Raw genomic sequence first — 23,381 nt, forward strand, 5'->3', positions numbered from 1 at the left:
TAGTCTGAATTCAGCCGTCTTCATCATAGTTAACCCCCTGAGGTCGACGGTATCGCCGGCGATACCAGCTCGCTTTTTTTTATCAGTGTAAAAGAAACTCATAAATACTCTGTTGACTTTGATTTTCCATAGGAGTTTCATACATCAATCGATTCTGTTAAATGTGTATTATTTTTGTGTATACTCACAATAAAAACAAAGTGTTGTGCTTTTTGCCAAATAAAGAAAAATAATCACTAAGCGAGTTCTGCCTTCTCTCTGTCAGTAAAGTCCATTCTGAAACGCGTCCGAAAATGAACTGTACCTCAGCGAATACTCAGTCAAACAGGCATACAGACACACAGGCATGAAGCTTGAATTCTCTTCTTTTAAATTAAGTAATTTATATAAAAAAACAAATATTCTCATCTTGTGAAATCTGTATTAAAAGAGAGCGATTCCAGTCAAGCTCATTACAGCTGATTCAAATGTAATTTGACGCCCACGGAGAGCGCACGCTATTCAAACGCAAATGGCTGAGGCAATCCGCGCAATCCTCTGTGAACGCCCCCATATCAGCTCGAGAAAACACACAAGTTTATTCAGATCATTACTTGTTTACACCGTCTTGCAGCGCTGTGAGGAATAATAATAATGGAAATGTCCCTCAGAAGTGTGGGTATATCGAGGAGCAAGCTGAGGAATACTGTACGGTTTTTTTTCCTTCTCATGTGAATTTCTTCACGTGGTTTTCTGTTTATGAATGAATGAACGGCAGAGATGCGCGCTGTTTACCACAGCTGGCAAAGACAGTTTAAATTTAAATCGCGCGTGTGAATGAATGATGATGTTTTAGCAAACTGTATTGCTATACTGAGATGAGTAAAAATCGACTGAAATATGTTGAAATAAAATGTAGGCTATTTGTATAAGCAACGTATTAAACTGCTAATTAAAAATATGCCCTAATATTTCATGAAAACAACGTTACAGTCAGGCGAAATATGAAAGTTTATAAAGTTTAAGAAATATACAGTTTTTACTGTAGAATACACTGCCTCGTCAAATAAGCTTTTGTTTAGCAATTTCTATATATAAAATACTATTTTTGTCAAAAATAAAGTCATCAACTAAGATGTTAGCTGTTCCAATGTTGGCTATATTCAAACTAATGAATACATAGATAAAATGTAGGCCTATAATAATTTATTTTTACAAAGAAAGAGTACACTTGAAATATTGTTGAAATTGTAATTATTGTAATATAATATATAAATATATGTAAGCAAAATCTTAAATGGTCAATATAAGTTTTCTTCTAAATAATCTTTTGTCCTTGCATTGTGGCTCAGTCAGTGTCACACCTGAATGAATGGCTCATTATGCAGAGTCATTATGCAGAGTGGGTGGGACATTGTATTCTCAGGTGTAAACCACTCCTCGTTCACGCCCCCCTCGCATATTGGCTTTCCAAGCAAAACCTGTTTTACATCAATTCAAATCAATGTATGGTTTTATGTGAACGATAAAGCAAGACTATTTTCACATAATTTTGAAGAAAAAACTATAGGCGACCACATCCATTAGTCAAAAGTCTCATTGCCACATATTTAGTATGTGTTTTGTGGCCTTATTTCAAAAACTTTAATTTTTAGTTTTTTCGATAACCACGCATAAACATTATTCTCTCAAAAATGAAAACATGTACATACATGTGGCTCACATATTATTGTAGTCCTGTTTGTGCTATATAGAGTGAATTTACACCTTTGCCATTAATATGTTAATAAGCAACTGAAAAAAGCACAAATGTCAGAGCATGTCAGAACACCCCCAGGGCCCAGAAAACTGTTCAGACTCCAGAGGGTTAATATCAAGCGCATGACTGCTGTTTCTAGCAAGAGTAGTCCTGCTATTTCTGTGCAAGCATGACTATGTCTAGCCAGCGGCTTGTTCTCTAGCAAGCAACTGAAGATACAACAGATCCTTTGTATTTATGGATAATGACTCTTGTCACGGCTCTCTCATGTGGTTTGAGAGATGCAGAGATGAACAACAACCTCTTTATTCAGCAGAACACTTTTAAATGGTTATATTCTTTATTAACCAAGACAGCTCATTGGCTGCATCCTTAGTTACAGATATCTTATTATGACCCTTCCTGCGTTGACGTCGAGTTGGAGGTGCAAATTAAGCGAAGGAAGTGCCACTCTCAGGTGGACCTCCCTCAACACCCCAAACATCAGTAAAAGGAGGTTTCATTTTGATTGTCAACATCAGGTCAATCTAAGTTTAAATATTTTAACAGTTTTATTTTACATTTATTTTATATATCAGGGTTTCCGCAGGGCATTAAAAAGCATTATAAGTCCTTAAATGGATTTTGCGAAAATTAAGGCCTTAAAAGGCAAAAAGCATTACATTTGATTCCTACAGGCATTAAATTTTTTTATAGTTTTGAAGAGAATTTTATATCAATTTCTTTGATTATAGCCTTCATAATTAATTATTTTATTTGCTGTCGCAAAATGTACGTTAGTCTGATAAACACATGGAACCAGTTTGTAATTGGTTTCGGCCGGAGCAAAATTGCAGTGATACGGAGGTGACGCGGGCATTTTGTATAGCGGTGGACGACAGGTCTGAGGAAAAATGGGAAAGTGCAAATTCCAACTGAAATGGCTGGAAAACGAAAATTTCAAGACATGGCTGCAGCCCTTTAGTGGTAAAAATGATGAAGGATTTTGCGGTGTTTGCAGAAAAGCATTTAAGTTGGGGACAATGGGAGTTAGCACCGTAAAATCCCATATGCAGTGTGACGGCCACAAATCGGCGGTAAGAGTAAGACCGCAAACAGCAAACAACTATGTCTAGTTACTTTGGCGTGACCGACAAATCTACAAGTAGTAACGTTGCGACGACAACTGATGCTGTCACCAACGTTTGTGGAGCAGCTAACGTTACCGCAGCAAAATCGAGCGACATTTGATCAACATTTGGCTTGAATGCGACTTTGCAGGCGGAGGTGCTCTGGTGTCTGAACACAGCTGTCCATCACCACTCTTACGCGTCCAATGAAGGTGTTTCTGAGTTGTTCCAGGCAATGTTTCCTGATTCTGAAATCGTCAAATCTTTCTCTTGTGGCAAGGACAAAACCAGCTACATTTTAAAATTTGGACTTGCCCCATACTTCAAAAATCAACTGATTACTGCAGTTAACAATGCAGGACCATTTGTGTTGATGTTTGATGAGAGTTTAAACCACTCAACAAAAAATAGACAACTAGATGTCCATGTTCAATTTTTTTGGAGGCTGGTTGTGTCCAGTCCCGTTATCTGGGATCACAGTTCATGGGACATTCAAAGAGTGAAGATCTACTGCACCATTTCAAAGTAAGTATAATTGTTCTTTTGTTGCATTTATGTCATTCTAACTGATTAGAAACTGAAGGAAAATATTAGGCTTTTATTCTATGCCTCCGCCTAGTGGACAACCTTAGTATTGCAACCTTCATTTTGTCATTATAACGTTTTATAATTTGCTGTTAGGCCACAGAGCATCATAAATTAATTAAATTAAGCATGTTTCCTCAGAATAACAAAAACACTAACACAACACTTCTGCCTGGTTCCTGTATCCTGTTTGTTTGCTGCCTGCCCTGATATCCTGCCTGTTTATTGACCACAATTTTGCCTGATCTTCTCTGCTGTTTTTGCTGGTGTATGACCCTTGCCTGGTGACTACTCTGTTTAATAAAGACAATCTGTGCTTGGATCTGAATGACTCCTATGCTTCATAACAATTAAAAACAAGTGAACAGTCCGTAATAAAATAAGAACAAATACACAAATTACAAGCAAAGATACTAAACAAAGATACAAAGTCTAACAGTAGTATTCAGGTACAGAAATTTACAGTTTTATCTTTGTTAAAGCTGTATTTTGTTGTTTAATTAATTTTAATAACACAGGCAATAGTAGGATTATTAGGTGTCTCCTGTCACTTTATGACAATGCACGAACCGGAAAAAGACAAAAATCTGGTTTCTTTCTCACCTGTCCACTTATGACATAAGCAAGATAATATTTGCCGAGACGGGCATTTCACGAGTTCACACTTACATACAATTTGAGGGGGTAAAGTTTAATGCGTATTTGGCGTGCTGTCCGGGGGGAGAGCTCCGAGCTCGGAGAACCCAGAGTACTCCCCCCGTATGTAAGTGTTTAGGACTAGAAGTGTGGAGAAGGGGTGGTGGAGGGATGCTGCAAAACTGTCAATGGATTGAGGTGAGACTGCTGAGTGTATATATACCTCTTACCATTGATTGCTGAGTGCTCTCCACTTGTGTTAATTATCTGAACGTGCTCCTCCCGAACTTTGTTAATAAAACCTCATTTAGTTTTTTAACATCATTGTGTGTGCATGTGTCCGTTCAAGGGCAAGGAAACGCAAAAGAGGAGTCAATTCGGTGTACAAGCGCTGTCTGAAACATATCTCTCTCCGTCTCTCTCTCTCTCTGCGTGTGCTTCGGGTGAAGATAACATGCGAGTCCCGATTTTCGCCTGTTCGTCTGCATTTAAAATTGTTGAATGTGTAAATTGGCAAGAAAAAACACATCCGAATTATAAACTTTAAGACTGAAAGACTACCTCTTCACCTGGGTCTCGGTACGGTTGTTCGGTCCGCACCCGAGTGCGATTGCTGTATTCACACCTGCCCAAAAGATCCGCACCAATCAACTGCGATCCGTTGCACCCCTAATGTACAGGCATTTCATCACCCCAAATTACATAGTTAAAATCTGACCGTGTCAAAAAAGTTGTAATGCTTTCTGCAATTGGGTCGGGTCATGTTCACACCTTAAACGAACCATCACAGAGTTTGTTTGGATCCGGACCGAGACTACCTCTTCAGCCGTGTCTCGGTTTCGGTTGTTCGATCCGCACCCGAGTGCGATTGCTGTATTCACACCTGCCCAAAAGATCCGCACCAGTGGGCGAAACGAACTTGAGTTCAATTCAATCGAACCAAATAAGACAGGTGTGAATACACCCTTATAAAAAGGCAGAAAAATGATTGTAATATTTATAGCAGTTGTCTACTTTGTTACATCATGGTTGACATTTATGTCCTTTCACTTCATATCTTTCTTTGAATTGTTTTGATGTACTGAAAATGAAATGTCTTTTTCTCTTTCATGTCAGACCTGATGGAAGAGAGCGAGGAGAGTGAAGAACTGAGTGAAGTGGAGGAGGAACATCATGTCCAACTTGGAGAAAAACTTTTGAGTCGCTCAAAGACAAAAAATAAAATTTTAAAGAAAAGAAGAGCCAAGAAATCTTTCACCTGCACTCAGTGTGGAAAGAGTTACACAAGCAAACAAAATCTTGAGATTCACATGAGATTTCATACTGGAGAAAAGCCATTCATCTGCACTCAGTGTGGAAAGAGTTTATTAAGCAAACAAAGACTTGAGTGTCACATGAGGATCCACACTGGAGAGAAGCCGTTCACATGTGATCAATGTGGGAAAGGTTTCACACAATCAGGACACCTTAAAGAACACATAAAAATCCACACTGGAGAGAAGCCGTTCACATGTGATCAATGCGGAACGAGTTTCCCACATAAACAAACTCTTAATGTTCACATGAGGATCCACACCGGAGTGAAGCCGTTCTCATGTGAACAATGCGGCAAAACATTTTCTAGTTCATCAGACCAGAAGAAACACCTGACAGTTCATATGAAGGAGAAGCCACATTCATGTTCTGTGTGTGGAAAGTGTTTTTCACTGCTGCAATATTTACATGCACATGAGAAAATCCACATTGGTGTGAGAGAGTACATGTGCTTTGAGTGTGAGAAGACTTTTACTAGAGCGGACCATTTAAAACAGCACCAGAGAATTCACACTGGAGAAAAACCTTACAAGTGTTCACACTGTGACAAGAGATTAAGTGACTCATCAACTCTGAAAAGACATGAGATAATCCACACTGGAGAAAAGCCTTACAAGTGTTCACACTGTGACAAGAGATTCAGTCTTTTAGCAAATCTGAAAACACATGAGAGGATCCACACTGGAGAGAAACCTTACAAGTGTTCACACTGTGAAAAGAGATTCAGTCAGTCAGAAAGTCTGAAAACACATGAGAGGATCCACACTGGAGAGAAGCCTCACACATGTGATCAGTGCGGAAAGAGTTTCTCTTTTAAAAGTAACCTGAAGCGACACATGCAGATCCATGCAGTGGAGAAACCAGATCACCACAGTCTGAGATCACGGTGAGTAGTTCATCTTTATGTGCTGAGATACAAAATTTGAAATCTTGAAGTTAGTTTGGCTTGTGTGCTGGTATTGGTATATGTTTTCACACAGTGGCCCTCATTTACAAAACTATGTATGAAATACATCCATATTTATCAATATGGATGTGAGCAGAGGCTATGTTTAAATCTCACATCAGGTCTCAGTTCCCTTTCGAGGGAACTCGCATTGCATCGATGCCGCTTTGGGAAGTCCCTGCGTGCTTGTGTCTGAAGCACATGTGTCAATTAGTCCAGTGGCGAGAGTGAACGTGACCGGTGGGTGACGTCATGACCAGGAAAGGATAAAAGCACATCCGGTTGGAACCGCGCTAGCTTCTGTGCCTCAGCAAGCGCTCTGTGTCAAACTGGTTCGGTGTGAAAAGATGGTCTGACATCACCAAGATGGTGAAAAGATTCATACATATTTGCATAGCTTAGAGGCCAATCAGCTTGCGTCGTGTAGCAAACGATGTGATTGCTTACGGATCACATGTCAAGCCTGCGTCATCTAGAGTTTCATGACCAAACTAGTGACTTATAACACAAATCATCTTCATGACATTAAAATAGATCATAATCGTGCACAGCAGTTTTTGACCAGATTTTATGGGATTAAAATGATTATTGAACCCATCAGTGATCTTGACTTGGAGCTTCACTTTTCATTTCATGTTTGTTTCTCATTTGAAATCTCACATGATTTAATGTTTCTTTTAGACCTGATAGACGTGAACAAGAAAGGAAAAACAGAAGCCAAAAAATCTGTCTCCTGCCTTTTGTGTAAAAAACACTTCACATGTAATTCAAGTCTGAAGATTCACATGAGAGTTCACACTGGGAAGAAGCGGCTCAGGCTTTTGCTCTGAAATCACAGAACATCTAGTTTATCTTCCACTTCTACTCTTCCATACAAATACAACATAAACTTTCATTGATCTTTGAAACTGGACGCTTTTCTTTTCTTCTTCTCTTGAGATGATTTGGCTCTTATAAGTCAGTAAAGAGAGAGATCGGTCTCATTCGCTTTCACTGTTACTGATTTGTTTTGTATTTGCTTCAAGTAATAATCGATTAAACTCATTACTCATTTTATCAGCAACTCATTGTTACTGTCCGTTTTTATTTTATGCTCATTCTGCTTGAATCAGGAATAAGTTTAGTTCTGACCTCTTCTCTCACTTTGACTCTCACTGACCTCTTTGTCTCACTTTGATTAAGACAAGGATGTGATAGGATGTGAAAGACACTAAAGGACTATGGTAATCAGGACGGCCAGAGGTGACGACATCAACGACCCGCTGATCACAGGCTAATCTAATCAACGGTTGCCCATTGTTCACCTCAACCCTCCATTCATGAGACCAAGCTGTGAACGACCATGGACTGCCCAAGGCCACCAAACCAGTTCTGGCTAGAACACAGTAGGAACAAAGAACCCTAAGAAACAGAAATGAAGTAATACATTGAGGAATATTAATTGCAATGTATAATATACAATGCCTCCAAACACCAACTTTTTCTTTATACACTTTGGCTTAGAACCACAAAAATGGACAGAAAACTGTAAGGAACATGTCCTACATATCTCCTTATTCACCCAGGGAACCGTTCACACACAGTGGAAACCGCACTGGGAATAACAGCCAATGTAATCTCACCCACTAACACAGAAATGGACATCTGGGTGATACCTCAACCAATTTACATCAAGTTTGGACTCTACGAGTTCAGAACACTGCCACACGTACTTTGAGAAAGGTTTGGAAAGGAAATAAAGCATTTCCAATGTTCTAAAAACACTGTTTAATTTAACTGTGTATTTTGGGACAATGCAACAAGCTCCACAGGGTGGAAAGGTGGGAAGTCATGGGAGGAATCATAATCGCCTCCCTAGTAATCGCCTCCCTAACTGGATGGAATAAAAGCTTTCCCAAATCAACACACCCTTGCTCACAGTTTCTGACCTGACGAGGGAAGGAATAACAGCACAACCAAGGTTATACTCTTGCAAGTAAACCTTCACCCACACGGACCTTCAAGCAGCTCAACCGCTTCTGTTGAGGACTTCAGCATTCAACACCTGAGCTGCACGACTCTTGCATTTGTAACCTCTAGCCTGCAAAGGATCCTGCGGATCGACCACCGCCTGACCTACAGTTCTCCGGATTACACATGGACCAGTAGTGAACATCCAGCACTCAGTGCGGTTCTGCAACTGTTGGAAAGCGATCCAGTTTACTCCCACTGCGAACGGAAAGATACCAGTGGAAGACGTAGCCCATCACAGGGACTGATCACCCGACCACGTGGAACGTAATTATAAGCTAACCAAACCTCTTCCCAAAGGCCTGGGCATTATGTTGTTGCTATATGAGATTGCTATTTGTGTAGAGACTATATCTAGGGTCATCATATGCAGATAGATACATTAGACACATTATCTGTATTCATAGTAAATGCTTCTCATTCCAGCATCTAGAACGACCACAACTGACTCCTCCATAGACTTCTAATTACCCATTCATTGCTTTGTCCAATCCGTTGCTCATCTACTTAGCATTCAGTGTTAACGTCCAGTTGTGTAGTTGTTTGTAGTTTCTGTTTGATTATTGATTTAATTTTCTTAGTAGTTTAGTCATTTTCCTTAGTAGTATTTAGTGAGTGTGATATTTTATTCTTGCATATCTCTTTGTCAATAAATTGATCTTTATTGCAAACTGTGTCATTCTTGTGTTGATAATCAGAGGCTCTACAAGCTTGCCAGAATCTCACTAAATCCTTCAGATTGATCAGATGATGAATTTCCTATAATTTATATAATTCTAATTATTTCAACAATCTTCCATGATTTTTTTTTTATTGTCAAGGTGAAATTCCTTTGCTGGTGCCCCGTAATATAGGAAGGAATCATCTGACACTCTCACACTCGCCTTAGGTGATACGTGACCAAAAACTCTCAATATTAATATTTAAGACCATAAACCACTACACTTATACATTATATTTCACTGCACACATGACTGACATTGAATGAGATTACAAAACAAACTGAAATGGTTTCTGTCTCTATCTCAGCACAGTTTTACACAACCAGCAGAAAGAGTTTTTTTTTTTTTTGTGAGATTATGTTGGTTTATAGATGTTTTGTCGTTGTGAACAGTATTGACGCACATCTATGAGCCGCATTTTCATGTCGTATGAAAATATGTTGTGCACCTGCTGCAGCAAACTAATACAGATTATTCTATTTACATGCAATAATTGATTTAACAGTAAAAAATATCAGATTTTTAATGCAGTTAATTATCATTGTATTTATGCTTTTGATGCTATTATTAATACTATCATAGACTATGTGTAGTGTTTTAAGGCTACGTAGCCTAAACTAGTTGGGAAAAAAAAAAACCTGTAGGAATAAATATCATAAGCGTGCTGTTGCTCCGATTTAATAGCAATAGCAGGAGGTTCCTTCAACAAATAAACCAGAAGCATCTGTTATACCCTGGTCTACATTTAATTTAAACAGTAGCCTAACTTACTGTCACTAATGGCAATAAAGTGAATGTAATGGCCAGAATAATCAACTCAACATCTTAGTTTGTCATTGACCTACATAATCATTGCTAAACTGAAAAGAAATTAAATGCTTAGCCAGTAATGTATTTACATTTATTAAGTAATTATTTGTCCCATTTTAACATTAGCATTTATGCATTTGACAGACATTAACATTCTTATCAGTTCTTGCTTTCCCTGGAAATCGAATCCATGACCTGGCGTTGCAAGCGCCAATGCTCCAGTGTTTGAGCTACAGGAAAGGTGATTCTTTCAGCTGATATTATTATTATGAGTTCAGGGATTCAGGTCAAATGATGATTATGTCAAAACATAACCAACACCATCAGATCACCTTTTCTCTTTGTTCATCTGGCTGTTATAACTTAGTTACAACAGCCAAACAAAATCTAAAGTTAAAAATGTAATGGTCAAGAGCCCAAATAAAGCAAAAAAAAAAAAGATTTCCATAATGGTGACTTAAAAATAGTGATTTTCTCCTTCAGTGATTCTGCTTGTTAACATCAGGTGTCTTCAATAATGGTCAATCATCACTCAAATAATCACTTAATTATCTCATTAACTTTAACACTGCTTCAGTGTTAATTTAAAAGTCATGGCCTAGTGGTTAGGGAGTTGCACTGGTAACCCAAAGATTGCTGGTTCGATTCACCAGAGCCGGTGGGAAATGACTGAGGTGCCCTTGAGCAAGGCACCTAACCCCTAATCGCTCCCCGGGCGCCACACAAAGGCTGCCCGCTGCTCTGGGTGTGTGTATCCACGTTTGCAGTATGTGTGTGTTAACTACTCACTACTCTGCTCCTAATGTGTGTGCATTAACTTGGATGGGCTAAATGCAGAGGTCAAATTCCAAGTATGGGTTACCATACTTGGCCGTCACATGTCACTTTCACTTTCACTTTGAGTGTGGAGCAAAATAAACTCCCAGGAGAGTTAATTTAACACATGAGTTTTTTGTTGTGTAGAAGTGAATTTGCGAGGTCAGGCACTGATGTTGGACGAGAAGGCCTGGTTCGCAATCTCTGCTCTAATTCATCCCAAAGGTTTTCTATCGGGTTGAGGTCAGAGACGTATGAGACATAAAACCGAGGTCCTGACTCTCTGTGGTTATTAAAAATCTATGGCACTTCTCGTAAAGAGTAGGGGTTAAACCCCGGAGCCCTGGCCACATTTCACCCATTGGCCCTTGCCAGTCATGGCCTCCTAATAATCCCCATCCACTGAATTGGCTCTATTAGTCTCTCTCCTCTCCAGCTGTAGCTGGTGTGTGGTGAGCGCATTGGCGCTGTTGTACTGTGGCTGCCGTCGCATCTTCCAAGTGGATGCTGCACAGTGGTGGTGTTGAGGAGAGATCCCCTGATATGATTGTAAAACGCTTTGGGTTTACTGTAATACATATGAAAGCGCTATATAAATGCCTCATTCATTCATTCATTCAAGTTCCTCTACACCAAACTTGGTCATCCATGTCTTTATGGACTTTGCTTTATGCACTGGTGCGCAGCAATGTTGAAACAGGAAGAGGCCATCCCCAAATTGTTCCCACAAAGTTGGGAGCATGAAATTGTCCAAAAAGTGTTGGTATGTTGAAGAATTAAGAGTTCCTTTCACTGACAACAGACAAATTCAGTGGTGTGCAGGAGCTGGAGGCAAATTCAGTGGTGCAGGAGCCGGAGGCAAATGCAGTGGTGCAGGAGCCGGAGGCAAATTCAGTGGTGCAGGAGCCGGAGGCAAATTCAGTGGTGCAGGAGCCGGAGGCAAATTCAGTGGTGCAGGAGCCGGAGGCAAATGCAGTGGTGCAGGAGCCGGAGGCAAATTCAGTGGTGCAGGAGCCGGAGGCAAATTCAGTGGTGTGCAGGAGCCGGAGGCAAATTCAGGGGTGCAGGAGCCGGAGGCGGAGCCAACTTCAGTGGTGCAGGAGCTGGAGGCAAATTCAGTGGTGCAGGAGCCGGAGGCAAATGCAGTGGTGCAGGAGCCGGAGGCAAATTCAGTGGTGCAGGAGCCGGAGGCAAATTCAGGGGTGCAGGAGCCGGAGGCAAATTCAGGGGTGCAGGAGCCGGAGGCGGAGCCAACTTCAGTGGTGCAGGAGCCGGAGGCAAATGCAGTGGGCAAGGAGCCGGAGGCAAATTCAGGGGTGCAGGAGCCGGAGGCGGAGCCAACTTCAGTGGTGCAGAAGCTGGAGGCAAATTCAGTGGTGCAGGAGCCGGGACAATTTAATTTATCTGTCTTACCCCTTCCCCTTTGTCTGCGTCTTCCCCTTGACCCTCGATACCGAGTGAAGGGGGGTAGGGGGAAGAACGTTCCTCTAAGAAATGAGACACCACTCGATTTACCGTTTGCGTCATTTTCTCTTTCCGCTAACTGCCTGCTACGTCAACAGAGGTGATAAGCGTTGACATAAACAAACGAAGATGCCGTCATCTCAGGTTGTGATATCAATTGCCCGGTCTCTCTTTATCTTTGCACGCTTGTGTGCCATCAGTCAAAGACATTGTAGAAGACGAAGATTGTTTCTCAGATGCATACGACTGCTTACGGATCAAGTCATGGTATGTTCGCGAATTGTATTTAACGACGGCGCCGGCGACACCATAGCTAAGCGAAACATTAGCAACCGGCAAATAGCGCATAGCTGCTAGCTAGCGGTTAACTAGCGATTCAAAACAAAAACATTACAATTAAAACCGCTTGAACATTTTATCATAAAACACGAGTGTCATTAAACTGCTGAAAGTACTTTGTGCAACTCACTTCTGAGAAATTCCTACCCCTCTCTTTCAAGTGCGATCCTCCGTAAACTTCGTTTTAAGGGCTATGTAACCCTACGCCTTGGCCCTAGCCCTTAATCAAAATGAGAATTGGGACACCACTTCCCCTCACATGAACGCGCAAAACCGAGGGGAAGGGGTAAGAGTAGACGCAACCTTAGAGTGCCTCCAATCAAGTTCCCATTCCTCCCATCCCACCCTCTGTCTTTCATGGTTATGGTTCCCCTAAGCTGGCACCTCAAAGTTTGAGATCTGTGAGGGGAATTGATGGGAATCGATCCCAAGTGTTGCTGTTGCCATTTTCATGTTTACCTTTATTTCTTTTTCAACATTTATCTTTGGCAGATTACTGTATGAGTAATGAATGAGAAAAATTTCAAATCTATACATCCATGAGAATATAGAGAAATATTAATGAAGTTTGACAACGGAGACTTTACATGTTAAATTAATTCTTGCAATTAATAGTTATTATAAAGTCGAACTAGTTTTAAATTTACATATTATAGTGTTGTAGTTATTTGCCTGTATAGGTTCACAAAGATAGGTTATTTATTTAATTATTTTGTTCCATTATTGATGATTTATCCATGTTAGGCTATATTGTGAGGAATAACAGTAATGTCTTTCAATAGAGCAGTTTAACAGGCTTTTGTCATGTATCCTGACTCAAATAATGTGTTTCTAACAGCAAACACTAAGAATAAAGTGAGATGATCTGCTGATGATCCTGAATGGCTTGTTGAATGAGTGTTGATAGTCTGAGGCTCATCAATATTAACAGATCTGCTGAAAACACTCTTTATTTCATGACAATAGTTCCTGTTTTCACCTCATTTATTATGCTTATGTCTTCAGATCTCCTGTAAATTGACACTTAAAGCTCATTTCATTGGTGTCAACAGACTGAGGGTATTTGATGGTTACTATATGTTGCCTATGTTTATTTCTGTTGTGGTAGAAATTGTATATGTTCTATGTGTTTGCATTTTCTTATATTCATAGAAACTAGTTATAACTGAGACATATCTTCATTTATCCTAGAGAAATAACCTTGGGGGAGTCAGGACAATAATGAAGGAAGGATGCCCTCCTCTCGCGGTCATTTGATACATGTTTGTCTCTTATTCAGTAATATAAAATTGCTTGCCACCACACTGTTTATGCTTTCAACTGTTTTTCTTACCATTATTTATATTTGGGAAAATTGACATTATTATATTCTGTAGTCCATGAACATAAAACAAACTCAGTAACTTATATATTTTTGATTTGGGCAGATCAACTCCTCACACTACAATTCATCATCAGTGAAGCTCCTTCCACAGCGATCGCTTCATCAGTGAAGCTCCTCCCACTGTAATTCATCATCAGTGAAGCTCCTCCCACTGTAATTCTCCAATAAATGCTGTAAATTCCCATCAGCTGCAAGTGAAGACGAGCATCAGAGCATCAGGAAGAGCTGAAATCTGCAAAGACTGAGTTTATTAAAGAGGACAGTGAGAACATGAGTGATCCAGAACCCTGCAGAATGAAACACACCGAAGATCCTGAAGAACAAAGAGGTTGGTGTTTATTCTTCATTCATTCATGATGCTGAAGAACATTCATGTTAGAAACATTCAACCACATAATCACTTTTAGATCAACAGTTAAACTGTGAAATGGCTGCAAAAGTGTCTGTTTTTTTTTTTAACAAATGGTCAGTAAAAGGAGGTTTCATATTGATTGTCAACATCAGGTCAAACTAAATTTAAATAGTTTAACAGTTCTATTTTACATTTATTTTATATATGGTTTACAATTTGTTGATCAGTTGACCAGTTCTCAGAGAATCTCCCACAAGAAGAAGCTTTAATTACGGCCGGAGGATCTCAGACAAATTTCAGAGAGAATCCCACCAGTAAACCTTAGAAAATTTGAAAATGAGAGTTTTCTTTGATTTCAGACCTGATAGAAGTGAAGGAGGAGAGTGAAGAACTGAGTGAAGTGAAGGAGGAGAGTGAAGAACTGAGTGAAGTGAAGGAGGAGAGTGAAGAACTGAGTGAAGTGGAGGAGGAAAATCATGTCAAACCTGGAGGAAAACCTTTGAGTCGCTCAAAGACTAAAAAGACATTTTTAAAGAGAAGAAGAGTCAAGAAATCTTTCACCTGCACTCAGTGTGGAAAGAGCTTCACAACCAATTTTAGTCTTCAGATTCACATGAGAATTCATACTGGAGAGAAGCCGTTCTTCTGCACTCAGTGTGGAAAGAGTTTCACATGCAAACAATCTCTTAAGATTCACATGAGAGTTCATACAGGAGAGAAGCCACATGTATGCCATCAATGTGGGAATAGTTTCAGTCAATCATCAAACCTTATTGTTCACATGAGGATCCACACCGGAGTGAAGCCGTTCTCATGTGATCAATGCGGCAAAACCTTTCCTAGGGCATCATACCTGAAGTCACACCTGGCAGTTCATATGAAGGAGAAGCCGCATTCATGTTCTGTGTGTGGAAAGAGTTTTTCACTGCAGCTATATTTACAAAGACATCAGAAAAGTCATGCTGATGTAAGAGAGTACATGTGCTTTGAGTGTGAGAAGACTTTTACTACAGCGTACAGTTTAAAACTGCACCAGAGAATTCACACTGGAGAAAAACCTTACAAGTGTTCACACTGTGACAAGAGATTCAGTCAGTCAACAGATCTGAAAACACATGAGAGAATTCACACTGGAGAAAAACCTTACAAGTGTTCACACTGTGACAAGAGATTCAGTCAGTCAACATATCTGAAAACACATGAGAGAATTCACACTGGAGAAAAACCTTACAAGTGTTCTTACTGTGATAAGAGATTCAGTCTGTCAGGAGATCTGAAAAAACATGAGAGGATCCACACTGGAGAAAAACCTTACAAGTGTTCACATTGCGAAAAGAGATTCAGTCGATCAACATCTCTGAAAAGACATGAGATGATCCACACTGGAGAGAAGCCGCACACGTGTGATCAGTGTGGAAAGAGTTTCTCTGATAAAAGAGACCTGAAGCGACACATGAAGATCCATGCAGTGGAGAAACCACATCACCGCAGTCTGAGATCACGGTAAGTAGTTCATCTTTATGTGCTGAGAAACAAAAGCTTCTTTTCCACCTTCAGAAAAGGTTCCAGTTGTGTTTCCACTTGAGCCTGGTACGGCACGGCACAATTACAAACCGCTCTCGGCCCTGAACTCTCAGCACACTTGGCTGACCGTGCCGAACCGTGATGGTTGAATGTGTGTAGTAGTGACATCGCCACTCAGGATTGGTCACTTGTCTGTTGCCTGGTTACCAGTGTCTCTGTAGCTGGCTAAGCGACGTAAAAGCAATGTGAGCAACGTAACCACAAACTTACAATAAAATTAATAGAAATTACATGGTTTCTGTTCTCACCAACCATGTTATTTTTCAGATGCGTTTTGTCCATAGAAATGTTTTTCACTGCTGTAAATTGACATGATTGAGCATACACAATTAATCTATAATTAGCTTGGTTGTTGATTATTTTCATGATAGATTTCATCAAAAAGGTCCAGCAGCCCTAGTTAAAGTTTGTTTTGATCATCATAAACAATTTAAGAAAATCAAACATCATATGACACTGAAGAACTAAGATTTACATTGTTTCAGGTCAAGAATATAAAAGACATTCAATTAATTATTTTGACATTTAACTTTCCTGATTTTGTCCTTTTATATTAATTTGACCCAGGAAAATCCTAAAAAAAATTTTTGTTCAGATAATATTTCTACTATTTGCTTTGCCCTTTAAAGACATGTGCTGACCAGATATAAACTCTTAGCTGCTACACATTTAAGAGCATTTGGTGGCACTCATGAAACCAGCATTAAATATTGGAATTACTTTAAATAAAATATTAGCATTTCATGTACACGTTGAACTACACACTAGAAAACACTGGATTAAAAACAACCCATTTTGGGTTGTTTATTGGCCAAAATATGCTGTGACTGACTCCATAACCTGTCCATAAACAATCAGTGTACAGTTCTGAGAACACATTTTTAACTCTCTAAACATTTATATTCTGTATTGAATTCAAATTTTCAATTCAAATTTATTTGTATAGCGCTTTAAAGTGCATTTCAGAAATGTACATAGAAAAATGAAGTTAGTTAATCATGTATTAATTTAGGGCATAACATCGCTGGCGTTGAGTCGTCTCTTCACAGGCGTCTAGCGTCCCGAGATAACAACAGAAAAGCAGATGGGAAATAATTAGCATAGCTGCTGTTCATAATATTAATGCATTCGATCTGATTCAACTGTAGTATAAAAGGTAATCATTATGTGAATGCTTGGCTAAAGAGATGCATCTTTAATCTAGTTTTAAACTGGGAGAGCGAGTCTGAGCCTCGAACAATATCAGGAAGACTATTCCAGAGTTTAGGAGCTAAATGTGAAAACACCCTCCCTCCTTTAGTGGACTTAGATATCCTAGGAATGACCAGAAGCCTCGAATTTATTGATCTTAAAGAGTGCGATGGATTATAGGGCGATAGAAGATCCGTTAAATAAACTGGAGCTAAGCCGTTTAGGGCTTTATAGGTCAGTAGCAATACCTTGTAATTAATACGTAACTTTATAGGTAACCAATGTAGTGATGATAAAACTGGTGTTATATGATTATATTTTCTTGACCTAGTAAGAACTCTAGCGGCGGCATTTTGGACTAACTGTAGCTTGTTTATTGAGGATGCAGGACAACCAGCTAATAAAGCATTACAGTAATCTAGTCTCGATGTCATGAATGCATGAACTAACTTTTCTGCATCAGAAACAGATAGCATGTTACGTAGCTTAGCAATGTTTCTAAGGTGGAAAAAGGCTGTTCTTGTAACATATAAAATATGATTTTCGAAAGACAAGTTGCGGTCTAGTATAACACCCAGGTCTTTTACTGTAGTGGATAAAGTAACAGGACATCCTTCTAAATTAAAGTTGTATTGTAAAAGGTTTTGTGGGCAGTTTTTTGGACCAATAAGTATTTCAGTTTTATCTGAATTTAATAGCAGAAAATGACACGTCATCCAGTATTTTATATCTTTAACACACTCTGTCAATTTAGATATTTTAGCGTTTTCATCTAGTCGTGATGAAATATATAATTGAGTGTCATCAGCATAACAGTGGAAACTAATTCCATGTTTTCTTATAAATTCAATATATATATTGAGAATAGCAGAGGGCCTAACACAGATCCTTGCTGCACTCCATAGTTTAGAGCGTAACATTTAGCACAAGTACTTCAAACGAATTAAACCTGTGACCTGTTTTCTGAGTAACATTAAGAATATCTCTATAGATTGTTGCAACACCGCCGCCACGACCAATCAGACGGGGTTCGTGCTTATAGGAGTATCCTGGTGGAGTAGACTCATTAAGACCGAAATAATCATTTGGTTTAAGCCAGGTTTCAGTTAGGCAAAGTACATCGAAGCTATTATCTGTGACTATTTCATTTACAATAACTGCCTTAGGTGTGAGTGATCTAATGTTTAGAGGACCTAGCTTTAGAAATTGTTTTTGTTCACTAATATTGAGATTTTCTGGTTTAATCACAATTAGATTTTTCCTAGATCCTGCAGTAGATTTAATTTTTGACCTCACTAAACGAGGAATAGACACAGTTTATATATAATGTTCTACATTGGTACTTATATCAATTAAGTTGGGACAGCAAAGACTGTGATTTGGACTTTGACTTACTAGTCATATGGTGTGTAACGTCTTGGAGATGTTGTCCGACAGAAGAGCCGCTCCGATTCTGCTGGGGTGAAGGCCATCGGCACGGAAGAGCCTAGGTCGCTTCCTGAACAGATTCCAATTATTTACAAAGAGCAGTTTCTGTTCATTACACCATGACATTAACCATTCAGTATCTATTCTCTATCTTTTTTTGAATAAATTCATAGAATTTTATGTAAGGCATCAGGCGTTTTCATCGTGCAAAAAGACAGACGCGAGACTTGTGTAGGTGACTCACATCACACCTCTGTATGTTCCTTTATTTGCATTAAATTATACAATATACAGAACAATAACTAATTTATAGATAAAAAAAAATTATACATTTTACTGAAGACATGCACCAATTTGACAAAGCACTGCTCTCTCCTGAAGAGGTTGCAAAAAGCCTGTGATAAATAACACAATTCTTGGATTGTTACGTCTGACCCATGATCTGGGTAACACAAAAACTACCCAAACACTGGGTTGTTACATCTGAACCCAGATCTGGGTAACACAAAAACTACCCAAACACTGGGTTGTTACATCTGAACCCAGATCTGGGTTACACAAAAACTACACAAACACTGAAAAAATAACCCAAAAGATTGACCTAAAAGGCAAACCCAGGATTTGGGTAGAAAAAATAACCCAAAAGATTGACCTAAAAGGCAAACCCAGGATTTGGGTAGAAAAAATAACCCAAGATTTTTTAGAGTGTAGTGATGGGAAAAACTAAGCTCAAATCAGTTGAACCAATAATCATTCACTATTTCGAAGCGTTTGAAATGCCACACACTGGTCAGAACAGTGTAAATGCAACAGAAACTCAGGCTAAACATTCATCATAACACCTTTTATTAGTCGTTATTGAAGGAAATCAATCAAATGCAATCAACAAATCATCTTATATCATAAATATTAAGTATCTGTATAATATGGGAATTTTAATACATTTTCAGAGCTTGTTTTATTTTTTTCCATGGATTGCTCAGCTAAACAGGTGAATAAGAGATTATCAACTACTATTATTCTTTTTAATTATTCAGATGTCTCATTAAAATGTCTACAAATGTTTAAAACTATAAATCTGGTAAAACCCATAGACACTTGTTCAATGGTTTACCACATGATGGGTTCACAGAGATCATTGACGTTTTGAAACGGTTATGAGGCAACAAAGCCTCATTTACTGAAATCACGTGAATTTCACAGTTTGATTCAAGCTCTGAACCAACACAAATCTGAACCACTGATTTGAATCAAAAGATTCATAAAGGTGTCTGAGCTTCGTGAAGCAGTGCTTCGAAATCGCCCATCACTACTTTAACTACATGAGTAAGACATGATTAGCAAGTTGTTTGCATAAAATAGTCCATTGAAACTCACTTGATTTAATGTTTCTTTTAGACCATGGACGTGAACAAGAAAAGAAAAACAGAAGCCAAAAAATCTGTGTCCTGCCCTCAGTGTAAAAAACGCTTCACATCACTTAAGCTTCTCATTCTGGAGAAAGACTATTTAACTGTGATCAGTGCGGTAAACAGTTTCATTGGGCGTCAGTCCTGAAGAAACACCTGAAGATTCACACAAAGGAGAAGATTCATTATTAATATTACAGCAGAAAAGACACGGCAGTGTGAGTTTCAGTGCTGAAGTCCTTTACTACAGAAGATGAACTTAAAGAGCACCAGAGAATTCACACTGGAAAAAAAAAATATATATATTTTTAAGGCAAAGTTCAGGAGCTGAAGAAGAGGCCATATTACTTTTAAGAGAGACATGAATCTGATATTAATTTTTGTTTTCATTGTTTTTCATCAGAACATCTAGTTTCTCTTCCACTTCTACTCTTCCATGCAAATACAAGATATACTTTCATGGATCTTTGAAACTGGACACTTTTCTTCTCTTCTTCTCTTGAGATGAGATCTGTCTCATTCACTTTCAATTCTAATGTTTGTATTTGCTTCATGTAATTATTGATTAAACTCTTTAGTCGTTTTATCAACATCTCATTGTTATTGTCCTTTTTTATTTTCTGCTGATTCTGAAAGCCATGAAGTAGCCTGATATGATTGCTTTTTGAGCTTCTCAATAGAGCTTTTAAATGCCTAATAAATTATATTTCACTGCACACAACAAATTAAAAAAGATACACATTACACATACACAACTTAATATACAAATGAAATAAACAGTTCTTTATTTTTTCAGCTACAGTAGGTGTATTTAAAGGGATAGTTCACTTTGAAATTAATTTTTGATATGTTTTAGCTTACCTCAAGGGCATCCAAGATGTAGTTGTCTTTGTTTCCGCAGTAGTTTCAATTTTGATATTTTTAGGTCAAACCGTTCTTGTCTGTCAGTCATATAATGCAGGTCGATGGTCACTGTAAAAAATCTCTTGAAAACAGCACACGTCCAAATGATCTGACGGTGCGGGCGGGTATAGATGTATACATAGATGTCGCCTTGGCTACGGTTTCGTTCCAATGAACTGCGTAGCCAAGGCGACATCTATGTATATACATCTATACCCGCCAGCGCCGTCAGATCATTTAGACGTGTGCTGTTTTCAAGAGATAACAACGATATAAATACTGTTCGTTTTCACACACAAACCGCTCGTTTCGTGTCTTAGGCCATCAATGTGTACTTACGATGGGGAATTGTTTAATTTGGACGATGGGGAATTGTTTTAATTTGGACTCTGTGCTTGTGTTTTGAGACAGTGACCATAGACCTGCATTATATGACTGACAGACAAGAACGGTTTGACCTAAAAATATCCAAATTGAAACTACTGCGGAAAAAAAGACACCTACATCTTGGATGCCCTTGAGGTAAGCTAAAACATACCAAAATTTATTTTCAAAGTGAACTATCCCTTTAACAGTTGAACTGAAGAAAGTATTTAAATTGCCGGAGGCAAATTCAGTGGTGCAGGAGCCGGAGACAAATTCAGGGGCAAATTCACCTTTCAAGATCATCATTCACCTCTGAATTTGCCTCCGGCTCCTGCACCCCTGCCAACTTCAGTGGTGCGGGAGCCGGAGGCAAATTCAGTTCTGTCTTTGCCCCCAAGTCTGTCAAGCCCAGTTGGAAGTGCAGACTAGTTAGGCTAGTTCCTGTGTGCAAGAGTGCCTCCAATCAAGTTCCCATTCCTCCCATCCCACCCTCTGTCTTTCATGGTTATGGTTCCCCTAAGCCCGCACCTCCTTGGTCAGCCTTGAACTTTTTGCCCAGTTCAAGGAGTTCAGTGAAGTTGGCAATTCACATATTCGAACTTCCCGGGCCAATAACTCATAAAACACAAATTACAATTACTTAAAATCACAGTAACATAAACAATGAGCTACAACCTAAATTTCCTAAAAATGAGCTTTATAATATAAATTGATCTCTATGAGCAGGCGGTTGAGAGAGTCTGAAGGCACCGTCTGCAAAGTGCAATATAACCCAAAAAACTTTAAATAGTCATTCATTTCAATATTACACACTAGAGTGTCTACGTCACCTGGCTTCTTCAGTTGGGTGCTGTTGTGGTTTCAATTTTTTTGGGAAATCACTTCTCAGAGATCTTTGATTCCAGAAATATTAGATTTTATTTCACAAACAAAGCCGAACAGGTCCTGCAGAAAGGCGCTCCAGCTACATCCCTTCCAAAAATGGTAATACATTCTATAGATATTGAGAAATATTTTGTACCATGTGAAATTACTGAAATAGAATTCTCTGTTGCATCAACATTCTGGCCGTTCAGGCTTCCAAAGACAGACACACAAAAAGGAAATAATAGTGTACAAATATATAGCTAAATTACTTATTTTCTAAATAATAAAATCTTCAACAGTGCGCGCCCGTGATGCTTTGGAGGCCAATCGCGATCGCTTCCCTCATTGAGTTTCAGCGTCAAGTCTTCTGAGGCGAGGAGAGCAGTTCACAGTATTTCTCATATTTACTCAACCATCACACACACTTTATACAGTTTGATTAAGCGACAGACTCATTTCTGTATTGTTTTCATCGATCACAGCGATACTTGCGCATCTTTTCTGGCGTCTTCCTACTGAAATAAACATTTAGTGCAGCAGCAGCGAGCATGAGGAGAATATGTTGAGTTCATTCAGACCTGAGCGATTTTGTGTTCGTTTGTGTGATTGTCTCGATGTTTGGAGTGAGAACTGTTACTGAATGTCAAAGTTTGAGATCTGTGAGGGGAATTTATGGGAATCGATCCCAAGTGTTGCTGTTGCCATTTTCATGTTTACCTTTATTTCTTTGTCGACATTTATCTTTGGCAGATTATTACTGTATGAGTAACGAACGAGGGAAATCTCAAATCTATACATCCATGGGAATATAGATAAACATTAATGAAGTTTGACACCGGAAACGTTACATTTTATTTTATTTTTAAGAGTTTTATGATCATTGTCAGTTTCTGTACATACAAATCTGTAACATGTTAATGATTGAATTACTTATTGCAATTAATAGTTATTATAAAGTCGAACTAGTTTTAAATTTACATATTATAGTGTTGTAGTTATTTGCCTGTAGAGGTGCACAAAGATAAGTTATTTATTTAATTATTTTGTTCTATTATTGATGATTTATCCATGTTAGGCTATATTGTGAGGAATAACAGTATAGTCTTTCAATAGAGCAGTTTAACAGGCTTTTATCATGTATCCTGACTCAAATAATGTGTTTCTAACAGCAAACACTCAGAATAAAGTGAGATGATCTGCTGATGATCCTGAATGGCTTGTTGAATGAGTGTTGATAGTCTGGGGCTCATCAATATTAACAGATCTGCTGAAAACACTCTTTATTTCATGACAATAGTTCCTGTTTTCACCTCATTTATTATGCTGATGTCTTCAGATCTCCTGTAAATTGACACCTAAAAATGTGATGACTATATACCTTTATTTCTGAGTTTAACAGTTTTTCTTA

At 38.8% G+C, this 23,381-nt stretch overlaps 1 protein-coding gene across 1 annotated transcript in view; it reads left to right on the forward strand.

The window, feature by feature from the left end:
- Positions 1-20,381, forward strand: part of LOC311078607 (uncharacterized protein) — a 102,415-nt gene extending 82,034 nt beyond the window's left edge. The window contains exons 4-6 of the mRNA XM_084107538.1: positions 13,917-14,201; positions 14,585-15,728; positions 19,827-20,381. Of these exons, the coding sequence (XP_083963664.1) occupies positions 14,144-14,201; positions 14,585-15,728; positions 19,827-19,839 (1,215 nt within the window). The 5' untranslated portion in view covers positions 13,917-14,143 and the 3' untranslated portion in view covers positions 19,840-20,381. The remainder of the gene's footprint in view (positions 1-13,916; positions 14,202-14,584; positions 15,729-19,826) is intronic.
- Positions 20,382-23,381: the final 3,000 nt, after the last annotated feature.

This window comes from Abramis brama, assembly GCF_963993115.1.
Source record: "Abramis brama genome assembly, chromosome: 1".
Lineage (NCBI taxonomy): Eukaryota > Metazoa > Chordata > Actinopteri > Cypriniformes > Leuciscidae > Abramis > Abramis brama.